A 21203-nucleotide genomic window follows, 5' to 3' on the forward strand; every position below is an offset into this window, starting at 1 on the left:
TCGCATATCAGGACTGGATCATAGATATCGAGGTTTAGATTAGGGGGTCTGCTAAAATTTATTTTAGCTAGTATCAGTACTGCCCTATGTGCCAAATGACATTGCTCTTAGAGCAAGTACAATAGAGTCCAATCAGCTGACTATAAGACATTAAATAGTATATTTTAGATGAGTTGGAGGAGAGAGAAGAGGAGAGAGAAGGGAGGTGGGCTACTACGCAATAGTCAGCTCTTGCACGTGCTCCTAGGCACTTTGTGAGAGTGAAACGTGGACCATATGTTAGTAAAGTGCTTCATTCTTATAGCCAACTATTATACATGTTAGCTATAAGATGACTACAAATAATATATCATCTTGTTATAGCCAGCAGTTGGCTATACTATTGAAATTGCTCTTACATGAAGCAACTTGAGTCACTCAAGTGAACCTAGAGAGCCAAAAGTCTTTCTTGGTATTTGATTCGCAGAAACCAAGAATAACCGAATCGGATGGATTTTGTGTAGTACTACAAGACATGACTCATGATGCCCGTCCGCTTTATGCTTTTTTTTAGCGGGTACTCTTTATGCTCTCTATTTTGCTCCGATTCATGATTCTTTTCCCTGGCCAGCTGATCTGCAGCCTCCCTTTTACTTGTCTTCTTCTTATCTCCTTTCTGCACCAATGCTGGCACTCGATTCCTTATCTATCAGAATGAGCAATGTTCAAGGGAACATAGATTATATTGACCGAACCTCTAGTCGAAAAACATGCTGTTCCTTGTGCATGTGATCCATTTCCATCACGATCTGGATATTATAGATCTAGCACTACTATTTTACTGTGTCCTAGATTGTGTTATCCATGCAAATGACAGATCCAAACCTACTATTGCTGTAAAAAGAAGCCACACATGTATAAACCAAAAATGCAGAGCCAGCATTTCGCCGAACTCCGCTCATGTTATATCTCCAATCTATGTACAAATTACAAAAATACGTAGGGGGGCCTTGGGCATTGGTGCGGCATTACAGCGCCGATCGGATAGTATCATCGTTGGCCGATGATGTGTCTGCTGGAAACGAAAAAAGGAAGCAAAATACACCACAAAACGGGCGCGCATCGGCGGGCACTAATTAAGCAACCACGAGATCAAAAAAGGGGGGTGGTGGGATCAGCTGCCGGCCGACTTATCGCCGGCGCTGGCGACGACGACGGCGCCGTAGGGCGCGGGGCGGCGTCCGTCGTCGAAGTTCTTGGCGTAGCTGGCGGCGTCGTAGCCGAACGTGATGGGCCGGGACCTGGAGGCGGCCCCCGACGAGGAGGGGCTGCAGACGCACCTGGTCTCCTGCGCCAGCCGCCTGAGCAGCTTCCGCCAGGCGCGGTGGCCGCACCAGCCGACGCCCGGGATGGCGTCGCGCGCCGCGAGCTGCAGCCGCCGGACGACGACGGCGGCGGTGCCGCGCTGCCGGCCGGCCGGCGGCCACGAGGGGGAGGTGGGCACGCAGGCCGACAGGTTGATGGAGCGGGGCGGGTCAGTGGGAGCGGTGCCCATGCCCATGGCGTGCTGCTGTCGTGCCGCGGGGGAGACAGGGGAGAGGTGGTGAGATCAGGAATGAGGATTTGCTGGCGGTTATATGGGTAAGCAGCATGGCGCGACGAGGGAGCTAGTGATGGTATTTTTGCCAAGCCGTCCGTGGGAATGTGGAGCGGACAAGTGGTAGAGGGAGAGTGCTGCGAGAGGTTAATTTTGTGGTCGTCGCCATGCATGCGGCTTCGTGCTATTATTAGACAGGGAAGTTAATTTTGTGGTGGTTAGTGGTTGCATACATAGATTGGTAAGAACGATTCTCGTGGAGCTTTATAATACTGCCAAAGTTGTTTTATATTTTGGGTATGCTTTGTGTATATATTTTACCATTTGGCCATCTGCTCATATAGGAGTAGAAAAAATAGTCTAGACACCTAAACTCAAGTAAACCTGTCTTTTCATGTAAAAAAACCTTTCCAATGTGTGCACTAATATTTAATTTGATATACTCTAATCCCGATACTTATTATGGATCGGAGGGACTAGATTATTTTGGGTCCAAGGTTTTCCGCGAACCATTTTTTTCTTCATATAACTCACTTTAGCCAAAGCAGACATGCAGCCTGCAGGGATCAAGGAACCTAGGTATTTCCTTTTGAATTGCCTATTTGGGAAGAAGCTCTGTCAAAAAGGTGAATGATCTTGGTCTACCGTGAAGTGGTTAGACACTCCTAGGTCACGGATTAGGTGTTCAATTTTGTTGCTACGGCGCGTACAGTTGGTTCCACAGAAATTGACCACATTTGAAATATTGTTGTGTAGGTTTCTTTTCTCTTTTATAAGATCATTAAATTTAGATTTTGATGTTTTAGCATCATTTCAACCAAATTTGAAGTTCGTGTTCATCATCGAGATGCATACAAATTTTTCTTCCTTCCTTTAATTTTTTTGTGAAGTTGAGGATATTCAAAAGAAACAAAGGCAACAAGCAATTTCTAGGCTAATCACCTTGAACTAAGTTTGTTTAAGCACTTATTCCATGCACGCTAGTGATACCCCTATTGACACGATGAACAATGAACCGATCATGCATGATCTTCAACGACACAGTGGCAGCGTGGTGACGAACAAGTGTCAAGCTGTTAGGGGTAACTAACAAATGGCAACCAAATCTTTAGGACCGATCTGTCCACCCGAATTTTATGCACCTATGCAAATAGAGCAGAAAACCTTGCTCAAAATGCCATTTTCCGGGGCTATACACCAATACATTGGAGAACGCAGGGTGTTATCTTCATTTTCAAACAATGGAAGTCTGGAATGCTAATCAGACATCACTGGGCCCATAATTCTGCTGCCGATATAAACTCTCCATGTGTTGTCTACTGCAGTAAGGGATGGCAAATTCGGTGGCTAAATCGGTCCATAAAGGCTTCATGTCAGACCAAAAATGGCTAAAATAGGTCCGCACCTATTGCACCCGGAGCCGAATGACATGACCTGGCAGCTACTTTCCATCCTCCCTTTTAGCCGAGCTCTTCCATAGTGGCCTTCAGAAGCTGTATTTATCTTCCCTCTCTCATCAAACTTCTAATCCATCATTTAGCACTGCAGCAATATTGCATATTTGCATCCAAAACAACTGACGTCTCTAGACTCAGCCCAGGGATCCATCATCTAGCACTGCACCAATCAAATGAACACAATGATTTTAGCACTGACCTTTTACATTTCTACACTAATCACACACCATAGCAAAATTGCAGAAATCTATTGACGCTCCAAATTAAGGACAAAGCTCACCTACTAAAGGAACCAACAAACATATCATTAAATAGAAAATCTGAAAGGAGATGACAGTTTGGCTGCCAAACAACGAAAAAGGTCATTTCTATGGCTATTTACATTTCTTGCTTCTTCAAACCTTAAACAAACTATGTTCTAATGGATAAATACATAATGCACAATACATGGGTGAGAACCTTGCTACATCCGCAGGTAATTCCATTCTTTCCATCATTAAAGCTACCTTCTAGTAGGAATTACAGATCCGTCCTGTGCTGGCCAATCGTCAGAAAGCTACTAGATGCCAACGTGTCACTGATGTGTTGGTAAAAGTCCCAGCACATTAAGCAGACCAAAAAGTTTCTATATCGATCATTTGTCTTCTGGTTAAATTGGGCTTGACTTGAGGGCCTACAAATCAGAAAATGTTTTACAAATCCAGCTCTTGTAGTATCATCGGTACACTCACAAGTTACCTCCAAATAATTTGACCTGGGGAATGTAACATTCGAGTACCTTGTTAGAGGATGTAACAGCAGTTCTCCACTGTGGATCCTGTGTATTGGGCGGTCTGTCCCTGAACAAAGTAACCACTCTTGATTGGGTAGGCCTTTCTACTATCGGCCGTTGTGGCATATCTCTCATGACCCATAAAACAAATCCTGATGGCACCGAAGAGCCTACAAAACAAATTACATTAGCAGAGTAGTTCCCCTAAAACTCAGCAGACACCATGTTCGGTTCTTTCCTAGCACTAGGTTTGATTGGTCAGATGTGCATGCAGAGTTCTACTGTGCCTATTTCCATTGTTAGAGATAAATACACTGGATGAGTAATTATGTCTCCAAAAGGTATTCACATTGGTGCACATGTTTGATTTTTATATTCACATTAGTGCACATGTTTGATTTTTATATATATATTAGTCCAGAGATTGAGTACTTCAATCTAATATCAAGGCTACAATAATCAAATCAAGACCAGCTTCAAGCTGGAACGCGCTGATGGTCGGAGGGACTATATGTTGTGTGCATGCTTAAGCCACACCTACCACAGTACCATAATTTCCTCCTTTTACTAACTTCCAGTTTTAACTCCTAAATTCCCTGCAAGCTTCAAGGCGTGAGCATGCCCACTATCAGGCGTATGCAAATATATCTGATAGGTAATGGCAAAGTGAACAAAAAAAACATCCTAATAAAATGGCACGATTTGAATCAGTGTTATTCTAGGCAAAAAAAAAAAAAAAAACGCAGCTTACCTATTAAATAATATAAAAATAGTATAACAGCATTGTTGATGATGTCCGCATCTGTTGAGTACCAATACAAAAGCACCTGCAGCGAGAAGTAAAGCAGTTTGCAAATCAGTTAACAATTTAATTGCCAGCTCATGTATTATGAAAATTCTTACTGTGTAACTGAACTTACAGGAACATTAGTTACAAGTGCTAGTATAGCAGAAGATGAGAAACAAATCAGGGAGACAGCAGCTAAACTGGCAACCTGCAGAGAAACAATCAGGGAGAAGCTTGTTTAAATTTTCTATATATCTTCCTAATCCAGTTCTGTTAATGCATGCCACATGTAGAGTGATCTCGAGAGAAATATACCTTCCATTTCTCGGTTGACACAGTTTCAGAACGTACTTTGCTCATCTTCGAGAATAACAATGCACCTTAACAAGATCAAAATTATCAAACTAAGATGGCAAAGGCAAACCAAAAACATGTTGAAACACCGAAGCTTCACACACAGTAAGTCATAATGACATGGCATCATCTACTACTAGTAACAAATGAATGCCCAAAATTTAGCAAGATGAACAAGGGAAAAAACAGAAACTGGCTTCTACTATAAGATAATCTACTGGGATACATACAGGAAAATTAAAGAAAGGGTAATCTTAGGTTGAAAATATCCTTAATTGGCATCTATGACAAAATTGTGACATGCTGTACATCTAGATGATATTATATGCTTACCATAACATGCCAAAGCACCGCCAAGTACTAGAACAACTACTGAAAATACATCCAAATAAACCTGCAAAATAAAATGTTTGGCTAACGTCTATAAAGCAATCATCATAACTAAATAAGAACATGGGGTTATAAAACTATTGCTGGAATAGGTGAAATCCCAATTTTATCAAGGTAGTGGCAAGATATGAATAAAGTGTGATAAACAAAAGACATGCAAGCAAATACTTTTCAAAAACTGGCACAACGGACAAGCTGTAATAGAGACTCCTATTTATATCATGAGACTTGAGACAAAATACAAATTGATTAAGGTTCTGAAACTCAAAGGAAAAGACGAGAAAACTAGGACCATCTCTAACAATATCTCATGTTTGGTCCGTGAATTATCCCATTATTCTTGCACACATTGGTTTGACAAGGGAAATAAAACATGTCTCCCTGTCTACTTTCTACAATAGTCCAATCTACCACAGAGGCCATCAAACATGTCTCGGCCATCGTGACATAGCAGGTTCGATCACCCCTGCTATGGTCCTGCACTAACCCTCTTAGGAGGTTTGTACGCTTCTTCTATGCAATGAAAAGAAACGCAATGTCATTGTGTTTTCTCGTGCCATGGCCGCCCAGACCGTCTCCTTCATGATGTTGTGTCTAGCTTACCAGGTTCGTCTAGTCTATTTTGGCTACCCCGAGGTGCCTTATACAACAGTACCAGGTTATATATGTTCTACCCTCCGGGTATTTGAAGGAGCCCTATACACATATTCAACATTAATACCAACACCATGCGTCCGCATGTTAACAAAATTGCATCCTGGTGTCAAAATGAATTTGGTCCAAAGATGTAACATTGCAATTTGTGCACACCCCAACATAGAGTGGATGCAGTTTGGGTAGCACACTAGACATTTGACTTTCCAGTGTTGATACATAGCATTTTCATATTTACTTGGGATACATATGCTACTCCCTCCGATCCCTAATAAGTGTCGGTGATTTAGTACAACTTTGTCTTGAATCACCGATATTTATTATGGATCGGGAGTAGCTTTTCTCTGTCGAAAACAAGAATAATACTGCACAAAATAGGTGCACCAAATGCACTGCACACAGAGCAGGATATAAAACCAAAATGTAGCTATGGCTTGAATTGATCAGAAGCAAGACTAGCTAGATTCTTGATATGAATGTAAAGAGGCATGTGAGAGATGATATGCAACATACAGGTACATGTCGTATTCAAAAATACATATAGGGCATGTTTGGTTGCCTGCAGAAAGGCCAAGCAGGCTGGCGTCATGCAAATTTTAGCTGTTTGGATGCCACCACGAGGCTGTTTAGGTACGCCTGCATGAGCCAGGCCCAACAGGAACACCTAAATCGGCAGTTTTCATGGGGCCAGGTCCCGTTCAAGCGCAAGTGGCAGCGCAAGTTGCACGAGTGGAGAACCAAGCGAGACGGCACATCCCTTCGCGTAAACGCACCATGAACCGTCACCGCCCACTCCTTCCCTCTCACCTTCTCACTCTCCTCTCACCCCACTATCCACCTGGTGGTTTGTTTCCATCGACGAACACCACCGTGCGGCAACGTCTTCTTCCCCTAAGGAACGTAAGTCCTCGGTTCGAATCTGATAGAATACTTTATCTACTAGAATTCAATCACTTTTTTCTTTGTTTTTGAAACTTTCTCCATTTTTTATAGAATTTTATGACTTAGTGCGGGATGCATTCATTTTGGGCGGCGGCTGGGAACAAGATCGAATTCTTCCTCTACGGCTGCGGCTCAACCCTTCTCATCCTCGGCACCAATGGCAGTACTCCGAAACCCTATATAAAGGCCAACCAGGCTGGCGTCATGCAAATTTTAACTGTTTGGATGCCACCACGAGGCCGTTTAGGTATGCCTGCATGAGGAGGTCTGGAGGGGTGACCCGTAACATTTATCGAAGGTGCTTGCGTTCCGAACTTCCTTCTTGCCATGGTTAAGTGATCCACTCAGTGGACATGAAGACCAGTAACGGATGCTGGGTGGTCATGCTTTGGGCATTGCTCATGAGTTCAAAGTAAGATACTTCCTGGTGTTCAAGCTGGTTGATCCTTCAGTCCTAACCATCTTTTATTGCTAAATGGCTGATAAGGTGATCAAGTGTGGAGATCAACCCCCCACCCCACCCTTTGTATGCGGTAGAAGCAACCTAGGGCCTTGCTTATGTAACGGAGGTTTTGGTGGTGATAAACATGTTAGTTTTGTGGTAAACTTGCTAATGTAGTATTGTTGCTTTAATGGTGGTACTAGTTAGTGTGCTTTAGTTGCTTTGCGGTTAAGTTCTAAAGTTGCTTCATGGTTATGTGCTTATGTTGTAGTATGATGTGGTGTAGTGCGTTGTGGTCTTGTGGAATGAAGTGTCGCGTAACTTCACCCCTCCAACAGGAAGTGACCAAATCAGGGCAGATGCAAGCAAACAAACACCACGAACATGCATCGCAGCCCAAAACTGTGCATGCATGCAAGCAACCAAACGCAGGCCAAAACAGCCATCAGGCCTGTCCCTGGCAGGCTGCCTCGCTAGCTCATGCAGACAACCAAACACGAGGCTAAAAGGGGAACAGCGCGCCAGCCTAACCAACCCATCCACAAGACATGATCTCGAGTGGTAGAACCTATCTTATAGACTGAAGAATAGCTCAAGGAAGGTTATGTGTTGGGCATGCTAGAGGAAAGGGAATTGATTGCTAACAGCGACCTTTTTGTTTTCCTTTTCTAAGTGGGACTTTCTGGGTGATTTTGACAAGCTTATCATTCATTTCTTTCACCACTGGTTATGGGAGTTATTCTATGGGTGGAGACCAAACTCTCACTTTATACAACATTTACACGGCTCTTCCATATTTTAGCTTTTTGTGCAGTATTGCAACACATTAGGGATATAAACCTTGAAATTTGTTTTTTAAGAATGTATGTTAGGTAAGAGCAAAATGCAGCATTAAAGAACCAAAGCAGGACACAGTAAGTTGCTGTTCCTCATACCTTTTTCAGTACTGATGAATCAATCGGATTTTCTCCCCTGCCAAGCCATATGAGGATGGCAAAGGTGAGCATAACAGCAAATGACAGGACAAGCACCTGCAAGAAAAAATAATAGGCCAGTAAAAGGTGCTGCATAACAGATATTATATCATGGTAGAAGCACTATGCAAATATGATGAGGAAAAAACCTCCAAGCACTGTGTCTAATGTATAAAAGGTACATATACCGGCAATATTGTGATCTGTGTGAGCCAGAGATAAGAAAAGAAACTCATGGCAAATTAGCCAGTGATTTTAATGATGGAAACAAGCTTACCAATATCACAAATTTTTGCCGGCTTCCAAGCTGTATCCCTGAGAAACACTTCCGACGAATATCAGTCGGACGAGTGCCAGGTTTTGTTTTTGTTTTGTCTAGTAAAGCTTCATGGTGACTCCTTACATCATCTTCATCTTCATCATTTGTCTGATGGCACAGGTCAACCCTGTAAAACCATTACTTTTTAGAAATATATATATAAAAAAAGCATTTGCATTTGTGAACAAGAAAACAGAAACATGGAAGTGAAACACCAAGACTTCATCACATCATCAGAAAAATTAACTATCAGGGAGAGTAAGAAAACTATAAACGATGTGTGTTATCATGCAAGCAAAAGAGCACAATTTCTAGAAGAATCAAAATACTATAAAACTGCTATTGTACCCATGTCGCATATAGATAGATACAAGCATGGATAGATATCATCCTGACAGTTGGTTACCATTGGCACTAGAGAGGATTCCATTAGAGTAATTGCTTAATGTGCTGCTAATTTAAGAGTGAGCGAGTTTGTCAGAAGAAAAAAAAAAGGAGGTTATGCAGGTACAGCGTGGGAGGCCTCAAGGTGAGGTGGTTCTTATGGGGGAGTGAATATTTTCTATTGATGAGATATGGTATACAATTTAGTTGAATAAGAAGTGGCGTTTATATGCCTTTGGCCTGTACAAAAGGACGAGAGTATACCCATGCGAAGTAAGAGTAAGACGAGTCTTTTTTAGGACTAGATGAAGTGAGAATAAGAATGCCTTCTACATCAACAACGAGCAGGCCCAATGTCACCTTGTGACAAAGTTCCCATACTGGGAGGTATCTATGGGGAGGGATCATCTAAAAGTCCACTTGTCCTCCAATGGGGTGTAAGAGGCAACTCAATGTCTCTCCTTTGTTATGGAACAGCCTTGTTGTGTGAAAGCGCAAAGTCTGATTACTTAAGCTGCATTTGGCATCGTTGTGGATTATGATAATCCTGTTTTCTCAACCCGCGTTTGTCTCACCTATGCATTTTTCCTGGGTGCTATGTGCTCCAGTTGACCTTTCTTTCAACGAGATATACCAAGCATAGTACAAAATAAAGGGAAAGTCCAAAGGGAACCCTTATGATTCATTATTTTAAGTTTTTAACAACTACCACAGCTCCAGCCTCCATAATCCGCCTAACTAGGTACCAAAAGAAATTACTCTGACTCACCAGAATGACAGCAATAGTAGAAAAGAAGCGAGAAGCAATATCTGTGGACTAGCTGCAAAACAATTATAATTTTAACTCTTAAATGATTATAAAACAAGATAAGATAAGACAGCTCAAGTGGATAAAAATAGAAGGACAATAGAAAAGCTAAACATCCAGGACAGCATACCCATAAGAACAAATCCACATCCATGTACCCAACAAACCCATCTCTGACAAGTAGCGATGATGGTAGATATGAAATACGCAAGGAATACTGCCAAGTGATTGAAAGAATGGAAGTCAGTACTAAAGATGCAAGTCATGAAAAATGCAAGGAACACCGTCGATGGATACAAAAAAAAAAGATACTGTACTGGTTATGTTGTTTAATTACTAAAACAACCACATGCACTTTTATTCTGAAAATATGTCAAAAATGAAAAGCATTTTGCAAGAACTATGGCAAACGCACTTACGAAGGACGTACTGGTTGCCTACAAAAGGACATACTGGTTGACAGTAAAGTACTAGAATAACTAAAATAGCATGCTCCTTTATATTTTTAAGTTACAAGTAGATTTAGAATTAATTATGCACTAATATGAAAAGCCACTTGTGAGTTGCGACACAACATGCTTGTTAATCAAGAAGCAACAGCATGACCAGAATAATGTTTCTTTCTGCCTACGAAGTTACAACAACAATAAAGAAAATTATTATTAATTAGGCAATAATCAGTACAGCTATCCTCAGTCAAATTATTGTGCATGCATCAAACCTACCAGAAGAAAATTGGTATACTAGAAAACTCTCTAGGTTTATTGTCACTGGTACCATAAAGCAATCAGGCACATAATCAAAGCTTGAATAGTAGCAAGTCAAGTTAGCATGAATTACAAATTGAATGGTAGCAACCATATTGAACACTTGAGAAATTCATTAACTACAAACTACGTTTTGCGGGAATTTCCAATGTACAACAACAAAGGGAAATAATATCGGAACTAAGGTACAAAATGGCTAAAAAAAATATTGTATTAATACTTGTCTCACCTGTGTTGCATAGGCCAATCATTAAATGAAATATCTGCAAGAGATGTAATATGCTGTTAAAGATTTGGCAGCTGAGATCATAGCTAAAATTGAAATTAAAGTCAAAACACCAGTTCATTGTATCACCATACTGAGCTCTGGTATGAAAACCCAATAGCCTAATTATTGTTGCGACTCGACTTATCACATGCAAGAAACCTTGTCACTGTTGCTTCCAAAATAAATCGCATATATCTACACACTTCCAATATTAACTGTCGCAGATTTGTCTAGATTCGCATGTATCTACACACTAAAACGTGTCTGCATACATGTGCATCTAGACAAATCTGCGACAGTTAATATGGAACGGAGGTAGTCATTTGATAATCTAAAGCAACTAGACAGAGACCCCACATGTTGCAGAAGGAATTTTTTATCATACAGAAAATTTTAAATAGATGGGCCTAGTAAGTACTTATTCATGCTAACCAATTAACCATCAACACATTTAGAGCAATCAAAAGTCCTTGTATGACAACGTTAGGCGGTTGGACAGCATGAACACCAATCAAATTGTTTTGCATACCTTTTGCCGTGTCCATCCATGTTGCTGGTTGTGCCTGTGAATTCTTGCCAACTGCAAAATTATAAGCACAGTGATTCTTGGTAACGGAATTTAAAATATAAGATATAAATAATGGAATTCGGGGAAAATGCACAGGAAAATGCTGCCAGTCTATGTTCTACATGTAACTCCATCCCATATTCTACTCTATTCCATCCAAAATTCTACACCTTATTTGTACACTATAGCCTATTGCCCTATTGATATTAGTAAGAGAGACACTGTCCACTCCAGGAGACATTACCTGGATGACAAGACAACAACCATCTGTTATTTGATCTACACGGCTTGTTGGTTAGAAGGTATGGCCTGACGCCGCTTCAATTTTTCTGTCGACCCATGGTTGGTGTGAATCGATTAGAAGAACGTAAAATCTGTTCAAACACTTTCGTGAGACTATTAGCACAATGTTTGACGTGGTTCTTCATTGTGTGGTCAAGAGGGTGACTGATTATTTAAAACCTAAGGATCCAAAATTTCATGGTGTCCATCAGTGGATAAGAGGTGATTGAAGGGTCTATCCACACCTCGAGGATTGCATTGGTGACTAGATGGTACTCATATTCGGGCATTCGTTCCTGGTGATCAACAAGTGAGATACATTGGAAGGTCAGGCATTGCATCACAGAACGTGCATTTCACATATGCACCAATTGATCAGCCAGGTACCATGCATGACACAAGTGTTATGTAGATCGAGATGTGTTCCTGCATCCTCCAAAGGGTAATCCACTCTGCCTTATGGAGGATTTTGTCTCTTCGATGGTCACTTACATTGAATTAAGTTACCTCGTGTTTAAGGCCACTATTACAAGTAGACCATCCAGGGTGAGAGATATGTTCCTGAGTTTCATAGCGCTGTGAAGCCAATTTACTCCAAAGGAAAAGTTCAATAGAGTTGCACTTATTTGTGTGTAATGTGGCTGAATGAGAATTTGGTGTGCTGAAGACGAAGTTGCAAATTTTGCTATAGATGTGTAATTATCTGATGGACAAGCAAGAAAATGATTATTGCAGCTACCTTGTCACTACACAACTACATACGCGGGGACTAAACTGGACATCAACATTTCCAAAGGTGCCAATGAGACCAAAGTTATGTCCTAACAACCCCATCCAGGTACAAATAATACGAAAAAATCTCAGATGCTTTGACATCAGCATTTGAATGAGAAGTCTGTGCATACTTTCCGTAACGAGCTTGCAACCCATATTAGGCTCTTCTGTGACATGCCTATGGCATGCATTTCATTCACGCAACTGCAATTGTGATTGTCGAATTCAGTGGTGAACCTGGTTTATGAACACTTGTCATCGGCGCAAGCCACAAGCTGCAATGCATGTTGTACAAGTTATTTCCTATTCATGTGACTGTTTGGCCAACCATTGGGGAAAAAAAAGAAGCAAATGGCTCACCCTGACCTTAAAGCAGTAACGCACCCAGAGAAAAAAATAACGTTGTAGGTTGTACCATGCAGCTATTGAGTTTTTAAGAGGGTGTAATAGGATCATTCAAGCGTACATAAATCAACCATCGAAATACTCGTAAAAAGAATATCAACCCTTGAAATGAATCTGGAGCTAACATGTTAACCAAGCAGTTTCATATAGCTCCAGAGTTTCACAAATAGTGGTGGTAATAGGCATAGGTAAGATCTAGAGCTGAAAAGGTGGAAAAGGGTGGAGTGGAGCTCTTCCGAACAGGGCCTGAATTTCATTTGTATTGATTTTATCAAATTCCGTCAATGGTTGTCTCGTGCGACATATCTGGACCCCCAACAACCTCGTCGCCGCTGGGTGGTAAGCTACACACGATGCTTGCGGATCCGACGCATGTAGTAACAACACCTAGTAAAACAAGCAGCTGGCCCATCACATTGCCTACCCGAGCGAGCGAGCAAAATAGCCATACGCAGAAGCTCGTGCCACCCCATTCCCCGCCTCAGGTGCCACCGAACGGCCAAATGCGCACCGGTTGCCCCGTTAACCAATCACAAATCCAATCCGCGAGCATAGATAGAAGGACACGGGAGACGAGATTGAATCGACGCACCTGCACGAAGGCGGCGGCAGCAATGGCAGCGTCGATGGCAGCGAGCGCGGTCTCGGCTGCGATTATCGGCAGCGGCAGGCAGCCCCCGGGGGCGTCGTCGTCGCGGAGGAGACCGTAGCGGCCCCCCATGCCGGCGGACGGGGAGCTTCGCTGAGGATCAGCGCGCGGCTCGGGGCGCCGGGCGGCGCATGTCGGGGCGGGCGGGTGGGAGGCCCGGGGCTAGGGTTCCGGCGAGGATTGGCGCGGAGCGGAGGGGACGAGCTCGGCCGGAGGCGGGGGTGGTGGAGGAGGAATTGACTGGAGGAGGAGGGAGGGAGGCAGCGCCTGTTGGATTGGAAAGCTCCCGGGACCTTGGTCGATCCCGGTGGGATGTTCGGCTGAAACCTGGCGATGCCAATGTGGGGCCGCTCTGAGCCCTGGAATCACCGTCCGTTCGCTCTCCGTGTCTCATTCACAACACAGAGCTGTTTAATACTTCTTTTTCTCCGACAACATCGAGGTGTTCAATTCTTTCCTTAGAGCAGGTCTAACAGACCCCGTAAAAGGGGCAAACCCGTATAATAACCGCCGATTTGAGGGTTTCGCGTCTACCCGGCCGTCTAGCACGCCCCGTAAAAACGGCCCCCGCATCGTTTTTTGCTGTTTTGGACTACGGGGCGGGTCGTCGCCCCCTACTTGTGCAGGGTGGGAGCGGGGATAGTGGGTGAAACCAGCATCGCCCACTCCACTGCGTGCGAAGCATTTCGCTGAAGCCAACCGCCGCCGCCGCCGACCGATCTCCTCCCCCGCGCCCTTCCCGGCCGGATCCCGCTGCCATGGATCGTCCGCAAGAGCCGCCTGCCGCCGGCGATGCATCTCCTCCGGCCGCGGTGGTCGATGTCGCCGTCGGAGCTGCGCCGAACGCCGGGGTGGTGTCGGCCATGATCTCCGCCACCATCCCGTCGAAGAGGAAGAGGATCCCGAAGGTATTCTTCGAAGCACTGCGGCGGCGGCCGCAGCCTTCGCGGCCGAAGCCCGCCGCTGCCAAGAAGGGGTCCAGGCTGAAGACCAAGGCGGCCGGGCCGAGGGGCGTCGCGCCGGCCAAGGTGCGGACGAAGGCCATCAACCGCATCGGCCTCGCGCCTCCACCGCCCTCCAAGGCCACGCCCTCTCCTCCCTCCGTTCCGTCCGATGCGCCGCCCGCGCCGCCGCCATCCACCATTGACGTAGACAAGGTGTTCGATGTTGAGTCCACAACATCCTACATGGACATGCTCAACGATTCCGTGGTGAATTTGGACGCCGGTATCGATGCATTCGATGGCGAGTGCAACGTCGAAGAGATTGATGAGGAGGAGGAGGATGAGGGTGACGAGGAGGAGGTGGTTGAGGTTGATCCGGCTGCCGCCGGTTCTTCGTCGACGCCGAAGCCACGCACGGCGAACTACAGCGAGATCGAAGACACCATCTTGGTCCGTGCTTGGAGCAAGGTGGGGATGGATGCGTGCACCGGAGTGGACCAAGGCGGCAAGCGCTATTGGCAGCGCATTGAGGATCTGTACCACCAGCTGAAGCCTCGCACGAAGAGCATGGCGGACAGATCCTACCGCTCCCTTGAAGGCCGATGGAACATCATCAAGCCGGCTTGTTCTCGTTGGAGTGCTGCCATGGATCAAGTGGCCGACAACCCTCCTAGTGGATGCGTGCCGGAGGACTACGTAAGTTTTCCTTGTGTTGATGATGTGAAACATCACGAGCTATCCATATTATGTGTTGATGATGTGGAAACATCTCCTCATACTATTGTTGTGCAGCCCAAGTATGCTAAACAACGGTACAAGGACATGGCCGGCTCTAAGAACAAGGACTTTCAATTTCAACATTGCTTTGCCATCCTTCAACATCTTCCTAAGTGGAAGTTGAGGGACAACAAGCCAAAGTGCAAGAAGGAGGCACTTCTCACCATGGATGATGAATCGGAGGACATGAGTGGGAGAAACACCGGCAAGCCCGAGGGCAACAAGAAGGCCAAGGAGAGGGTGAAGGTAGAACTTGAAGCAGCTAGCTTCCGGGAGAAGTTGGATCAACTCATGAAGTCCAAGGAGGCAATGACGATGAAGACGTTGGAGACCAAGCTCATCATCACCGACAAGAAGAGTGTGGTGAAGCTTGCCAAGGTGCAAGCAAGGAAGGAGCTTGACATGAAGATGATCGCAGCCAAAGAAGCCAAGGCCATGAAGGAGCTCTTGGCCGAGGAGAGGGAAATCATGATGATGCGCACCGACGGCATGGACGAGGATCAGCTGGCGTGGTGGAAGGAGACCAAGGCGGACATCATTGCGAGGCAGAAGGCTGCGCGTCAAGCTCGTGATCAAGGTGAGTCTCCGGCGAGCGGTGGCGCCGGTGGTGATGGATCCGTTGATGGTTGATCACATTTGGGAATTCCGTGGCTTGAACATTGCCTATGATCGTGTTGTGATGTTAAAACTATGAATTATGCATCACATATTTTGGATGTGCTATGTTTGATGTGAAATTGTTGTGCAAATTGCTGTCTAAAACCCTGTTTTGAGGGGCCGGAAACTCGGACGAGCTAGCAGAGCCCGTATCCCCACCCCGTAAAACAGAATATTCTGTTTTACGGGGTGGGGATACTGGCTCTGCTAGCTCGTCCGAGTTTTTGGCCGGCGAAAACTGGATACAGGGCCCTTTACTCGTGTTATACGGGGCGAAAAAATACGGGGCCTGTTAGACATGCTCTTAGGTCTTTCTAGGAACTGTATTCTTCAGTTTTTTTAAAAAAAAATCTACAAAGAGGAAAATTGCAGTGTATTCTCTCGTTCTACTCTACTCCCTTGAGAGTTTTTTTTTAATACTACTCCCTTGAGAGTTGTTTCTCTCTCCTTGCTCTTGTCCCCTTTCCTTTCGTCGGCTCCATCGACTAGAGTCGGGAAGGGAGAGGCGGCCATGTCTCCTCTGTCCATATTTGGTGTAGGGCTAGGCCTAGGGTTTGTACTTGGGTTACCTTTGTGGTGCTTGGCATGATGCCATGGAATCTTATTACTCTGATGTCTTTGCGCGATGTTGGGCGGTTGTCGACTACTCTCTCGGACGAGCTTCTAAGGTAGAGGCTTGATGTTGGGGGCGATCTGTTGAGGTTGTATTCAATATAAGCGCGGTGGAGCTCCTTATGTTGGTGATTTCACCGGATTTCTTTGTGATGGTGGGGAAGAGAGGGTGATCCGTCGAGATCTAGAGTTCCTTGGGAAGGACGTGAAATTGTGATGTGTTGCAGAGTTCTTCAACGACGATGTTTACAAGATAGCGTTATCTTTGGCCAATGGGGAGGCTACTCTGCGCTCTGGTGCCATGTGCGTCCAAGTTTTTTCTTCATCTTGGCCAACGTGTCTCACAGGAAGATCTTCGCCTTCGGCGAGACACCAACACATGACTCGCTCCAAGTGGCATAGTCCATGATGCCAAGGTGGGTGGTTATGCCTTGAGATCTCGGCACAACAGCCATAGAGAAGGGCTAGATTTGCATTTTACCTTCCTTTTTTAGGTCCTTTTTTTTGTCAAAAGGGAAGACCATGTTGTATTTTCTATTTGTAATTGTAAACCCACCGCTCTGGGGATGTATTTCCCGGATCCTTTGGGACCCTTCTTTGTTCAAATTGTTTTTTGTATGTTTTACAAAAGCATCGCTGATAAATTGAGATTATAGAAACATCTTAGCCATTTGATTACCCTTATGTTTTGCATGCACTTTGGCCCCATGACTTGTGGGACCCTAGTAGGTCATATGCAGTACATGTTTGGTTGTCTGCATTGCTCATGCATGATCATTCAAGAAAAAACATTGCCCATGCGTGAGAATATAAAATCATTGCCATTGTTTGGTTGGTTGCATTTGTGCTTGGTTAGAGTGATGTAAGCTTTGGTGCTTGGCTCCATGAGGCTCGATGTGGTTACCTTTCACCTCATGTGGTGAGGTTATCAACTTGGTTATATTATTGTTGTCATTGCATGCTACATGAAAATGATTATACACACAAATAGAAAAGCAAGAGTAGCACAATCACACCAAACTCGATGATGATCATGAAGTCATTAAGTCTACTTTTACCAATCTGATTTCCATCCTTGCATACTCCAAGATTTACTCTTTGATTGGTCTTCTCTTTTGTTGAAGGATGGATTTCGGGTTCTTCGGCAATCACACCCCTGATAGATTAATGCATACTATTGTGCGAAGCTATGACCATACTTTGTGTTGTTGTCGGTAAAACCTAAATTTTTGTAAGGATCAAGGTATTGTAACTTTGTTGCATCTCGGCAAAATATAACTTTCTTTTGTTTTTTTAGAGTAGCTTATCACGTGTACCACGTGATGAAAAAATATATCTTTCTATCATGCATGTCCTTCTGTTTTCGGTGATATTTTGGCATGTGTTCCTCCGGCTTATTTTTGTTTTACATCCCTTTCGAAACAATACCATTTTCAACCTACTTGCAACGCTGCACTTCTCGCGAGTCATGGTCAAGAAAGAGCCAAGCATAGCCTTGAGCTAATTAAGGAATTAATAGGATATCAACAAGGAAAAATTGTCAAGATCTATGCCCCAGGACAAAGAAATAGGACATGCTCACTACTAGAAATCCCTTTATTCCCGACGGTACATTCTAATAGCCGAAGGCCCGTCGGATAATATGCTAATAGCCGACGGTAGCATTAAAGACCGACGGTTATTGGTAACCTCTCGGGTATGGACACTAATAACCGATGGTTTAGTGTATTGTCCGATGGGAAGAAACTAACTCTCGGTTATTCAACTTCATACCCGACGGTGCAGACTAATAGCCAACGGTTCAAATTTCACGGTCGGGTATTATGGTTTATAATTGACAGTAAACGCATACCATCGGCTATTCACGGACATGGCCGATGGTCAAATTGTAACCATCGGTTATAAGCACAAATAGTTGACGGGGATAGGTAATAACCGACAGTTTAACCCTCGGTAATATGTTTCAATGGTCGACTTAACTAAGCATGAGAGATGACAATGTCAACTTCAATGGTTGAATCATGCTTCCCATATTGAGAAATTGAAGTGAACTAATTCCTAACCGGTGGAGGATGATATATGTTCAGGGATCCATATAGAAAGTAAAGACGACTCGTAGAGGAGGTTGTTTGTTAGTAAGTAGTAATGAGGAATTGTACAAAAGTACTACACGTGAGAAACATAAGAATAACTTTAATGATCTTTTTAAGAAAATAGCACCACAACGGGTAAAAAATGTGCTTTGCCTAGTTTGAGCACCTGGTAAATGACTATTCGTTTATTTTAGATTTGTATTGAGAATTTACATTGCCACATGTTAAGCAATAAGTTTTTGTCTATTTTTTTAAGAAATAAATAAGGGACTCTTCTAAATTAAATTGCAAAGAAATCTTAATTGCCTCAAAATTCTGAATTATAAAATATGATAAACAACTGAGATTTAGATACAAGTTAATTTGACATTCGAAATTTTCGTCCAAGTTTGTAACATAAAGTAATACTCCTATTTTCGGATATGTGCATAAATTCAGAATGATGAAGAGCTCCTACAGATACATCCAAATTTGAACAAACCTTCGACATTTTTTGTGGGACGAAGGAAGTAGTATATATATACTGAAAATATGAGCAGCAACTTTTTGTAATTTATTTTGTGAACATATTTTTGTAATTCTACTCGCCGAAAGTTTTCGCTCCTCGTTCAAATTTCTCTTTGCCGCGCGCGGAGGCGTGACCCAGTTTCTGGCGCGCGGGTACTCAAATTATCTCCATATATCCATCTCTTTGTGCAACAGCCACCACGCCCAAAAATCAGCGCCGGCTCCCCCGCCCTCGGACTCTTCGTCTCTCCTCCACCCACGTCCGACCACAAACTCCGAGATTATCGGAAACACTACCGCCGCCATGGATTTGGCTCCTTCCCTCGGTGGTGCATTTGGCCTAACTTCCCCTGCCGAGCTCTCGTCTTCCCTCTCCACTTTACATGCTTTGATCTATTTCGTGCTCCTGCAGTTGGCTGCCGTGACCTTGGTGAGATCTGGCGCGGTCTGATCTTGGTGAGATCTGGCGCGGTCTGATCTTGGTGAGTTGTTCTGGATAATGGTCGCTGACTCAAGATCGGAGGAGAAAGGACCAGACGGTATTCGGTGCTGCCATGCCATATTGCTCTATTTCGAGGCTTCCATGTTCAAAAAGATAAGGTCTACCTCGTTGGCCACGAGTTGGTATGTTCTCGCACAGTCGCACTCACAGTATGTAGGCCGTAAATCTGTTTACTGGAACCAGTTATGAACTACTGATTGAATAGGTCACGGATCTAACTGGTATTCTGCCTACAGGTTGATGAAGGAGGCACGGCGCCCGGTAATGTGCGACATGTGCATGGACAAACTTATTTAGGTCAGTGGCTTCTCTGCTCTTCTCTGCATTTTTGTTTGTTTCCGCTCGGTGATGTTCTAACCGGAAAAGGCATCTGATTTTTAAGTCGTTCTGGTTACTACGTATTAGTATGCATGTGGTCATTGGTAGTATCCATGTGGTCATCGGTAGTATCCAGAAACCTGTACAAGTTACTATTCACGAGTTGTTGATAGATTATGCAAGTATTCATTGGCAGTATCCAGAAGCCTGTTCTATAATTAACAAACAGTAAACGTTTCTTTTTCGTAGGAGCGATTCAGCCATCTAAATATAATTGCAATCCCATGTGCATCAACAAACACCAAAAAAGAGCCGTTTGATTTGGACAATCTACAATGCATTGGTTTCACTGCAACATACTGCAGAACGCATATTATTAGTTCCTTATAGCACGAAGCATGTAATTTTAGATCTCTTGTTTGCTGCCGTGAGTACATGGCAATCATCGTGTGTGATGTTTCTACAGTGCCGAACTTTTAGAACTATTGCGACATGCATATATTCCTTGATTAACGAATCTTGCCATAAGTCAAGATCTAAGAAAGTAATAATCCAGAAATTGATGCAGATTAAATAATCTACATACCTCCCTGATTTTTTTCATGTTAGTGCTGCAGTATTAGACTCGAAGACATATTAATTTGCTAAACTTTGACTGCATAGTATGAAAATTTAGTCTGCCAAACAGTTCACGCCTAATCATGTTTTACTTTTATTGTCCCTTTGGCAAATGCACAACTGACAAGAGATAATATTTTGGCTTGTTCTTTGGCAGTGGCATTTAGCATTAAGGTAAGATGACCTATGGCGATGAGCGCTATGATCAAGATGGCGATGAACATTATGATCAAGATGGCGATGGAATTGGTGATTAATGTGGTGATGATGGTGAAGATTACTGAAGGTCTAACGACTTTTAAGTCAGTCAACAAACAGATGTGCTGAAAAATATTTGGACCATTAGTTGTTGTTCTTTTTGTATTCCAAAGTTCCTAGATATATGAACATATACTTTGTGAGGTTACGTTGAATTATACTATATATTAAAGCTGAATCCATTTGCTTGCATGAGAGTGATTCACTGTAGATGTTCAGTTCCTTCCAATCACTCTCCACCATGTGGCAGATGCTATAATGTATTTTTTTTCTCATTTGATTTACCGGCTGTAGCTAACTATGTCTACATCTCAAACAAAGTTATATACATATCTTTTTTACGTC

The 21203-nt window shown here is 43.6% G+C and overlaps 2 protein-coding genes and 1 long non-coding RNA gene across 4 annotated transcripts; 1 reads left to right on the plus strand and 2 right to left on the minus strand.

Annotated features, from left to right (window-relative positions):
- Positions 1–897: 897 nt before the first annotated feature.
- On the minus strand, positions 898–1703 carry LOC127338601 (uncharacterized). The gene has a single exon (XM_051364649.2). The coding sequence runs from the start codon at positions 1538–1540 to the stop codon at positions 1154–1156; it is 387 nt and encodes a 128-aa protein (XP_051220609.1). The 5' UTR covers positions 1541–1703; the 3' UTR covers positions 898–1153.
- Positions 1704–2424: 721 nt separating this feature from the next.
- On the minus strand, positions 2425–13932 carry LOC127343881 (tobamovirus multiplication protein 1). Of its 2 annotated transcripts, XR_007877566.2 has the most exons (14): positions 13516–13932; positions 11424–11474; positions 10856–10889; positions 9990–10076; positions 9821–9872; positions 8626–8794; positions 8310–8405; positions 5280–5340; positions 4908–4972; positions 4726–4800; positions 4557–4632; positions 3812–3975; positions 3540–3706; positions 2425–3193 (listed from the first exon to the last, which is right to left on the minus strand). XR_007877566.2 is itself a non-coding variant. In XM_051370076.2 (13 exons), the coding sequence occupies exons 1-13, from the start codon at positions 13642–13644 to the stop codon at positions 3683–3685; spliced, it is 1083 nt and encodes a 360-aa protein (XP_051226036.1). In that variant the 5' UTR covers positions 13645–13932; the 3' UTR covers positions 3318–3682. The 2 variants fall into 2 exon arrangements, 1 of the variants encoding a protein (XP_051226036.1); XM_051370076.2 differs by lacking the exon at positions 2425–3193 and having other exon boundaries at positions 3318–3706.
- A 5442-nt stretch (positions 13933–19374) lies between these two features.
- On the plus strand, positions 19375–20995 carry LOC127338600 (uncharacterized). Its single transcript, XR_007874431.1, has 3 exons — positions 19375–19786; positions 19901–19961; positions 20758–20995. It is a non-coding gene; the product is annotated as an uncharacterized lncRNA (long non-coding RNA).
- The last annotated feature ends 208 nt before the right edge of the window (positions 20996–21203 follow it).

The sequence above is a fragment of the Lolium perenne genome, chromosome 3 (assembly GCF_019359855.2).
Source record: "Lolium perenne isolate Kyuss_39 chromosome 3, Kyuss_2.0, whole genome shotgun sequence".
NCBI classification, from domain to species: domain Eukaryota; kingdom Viridiplantae; phylum Streptophyta; class Magnoliopsida; order Poales; family Poaceae; genus Lolium; species Lolium perenne.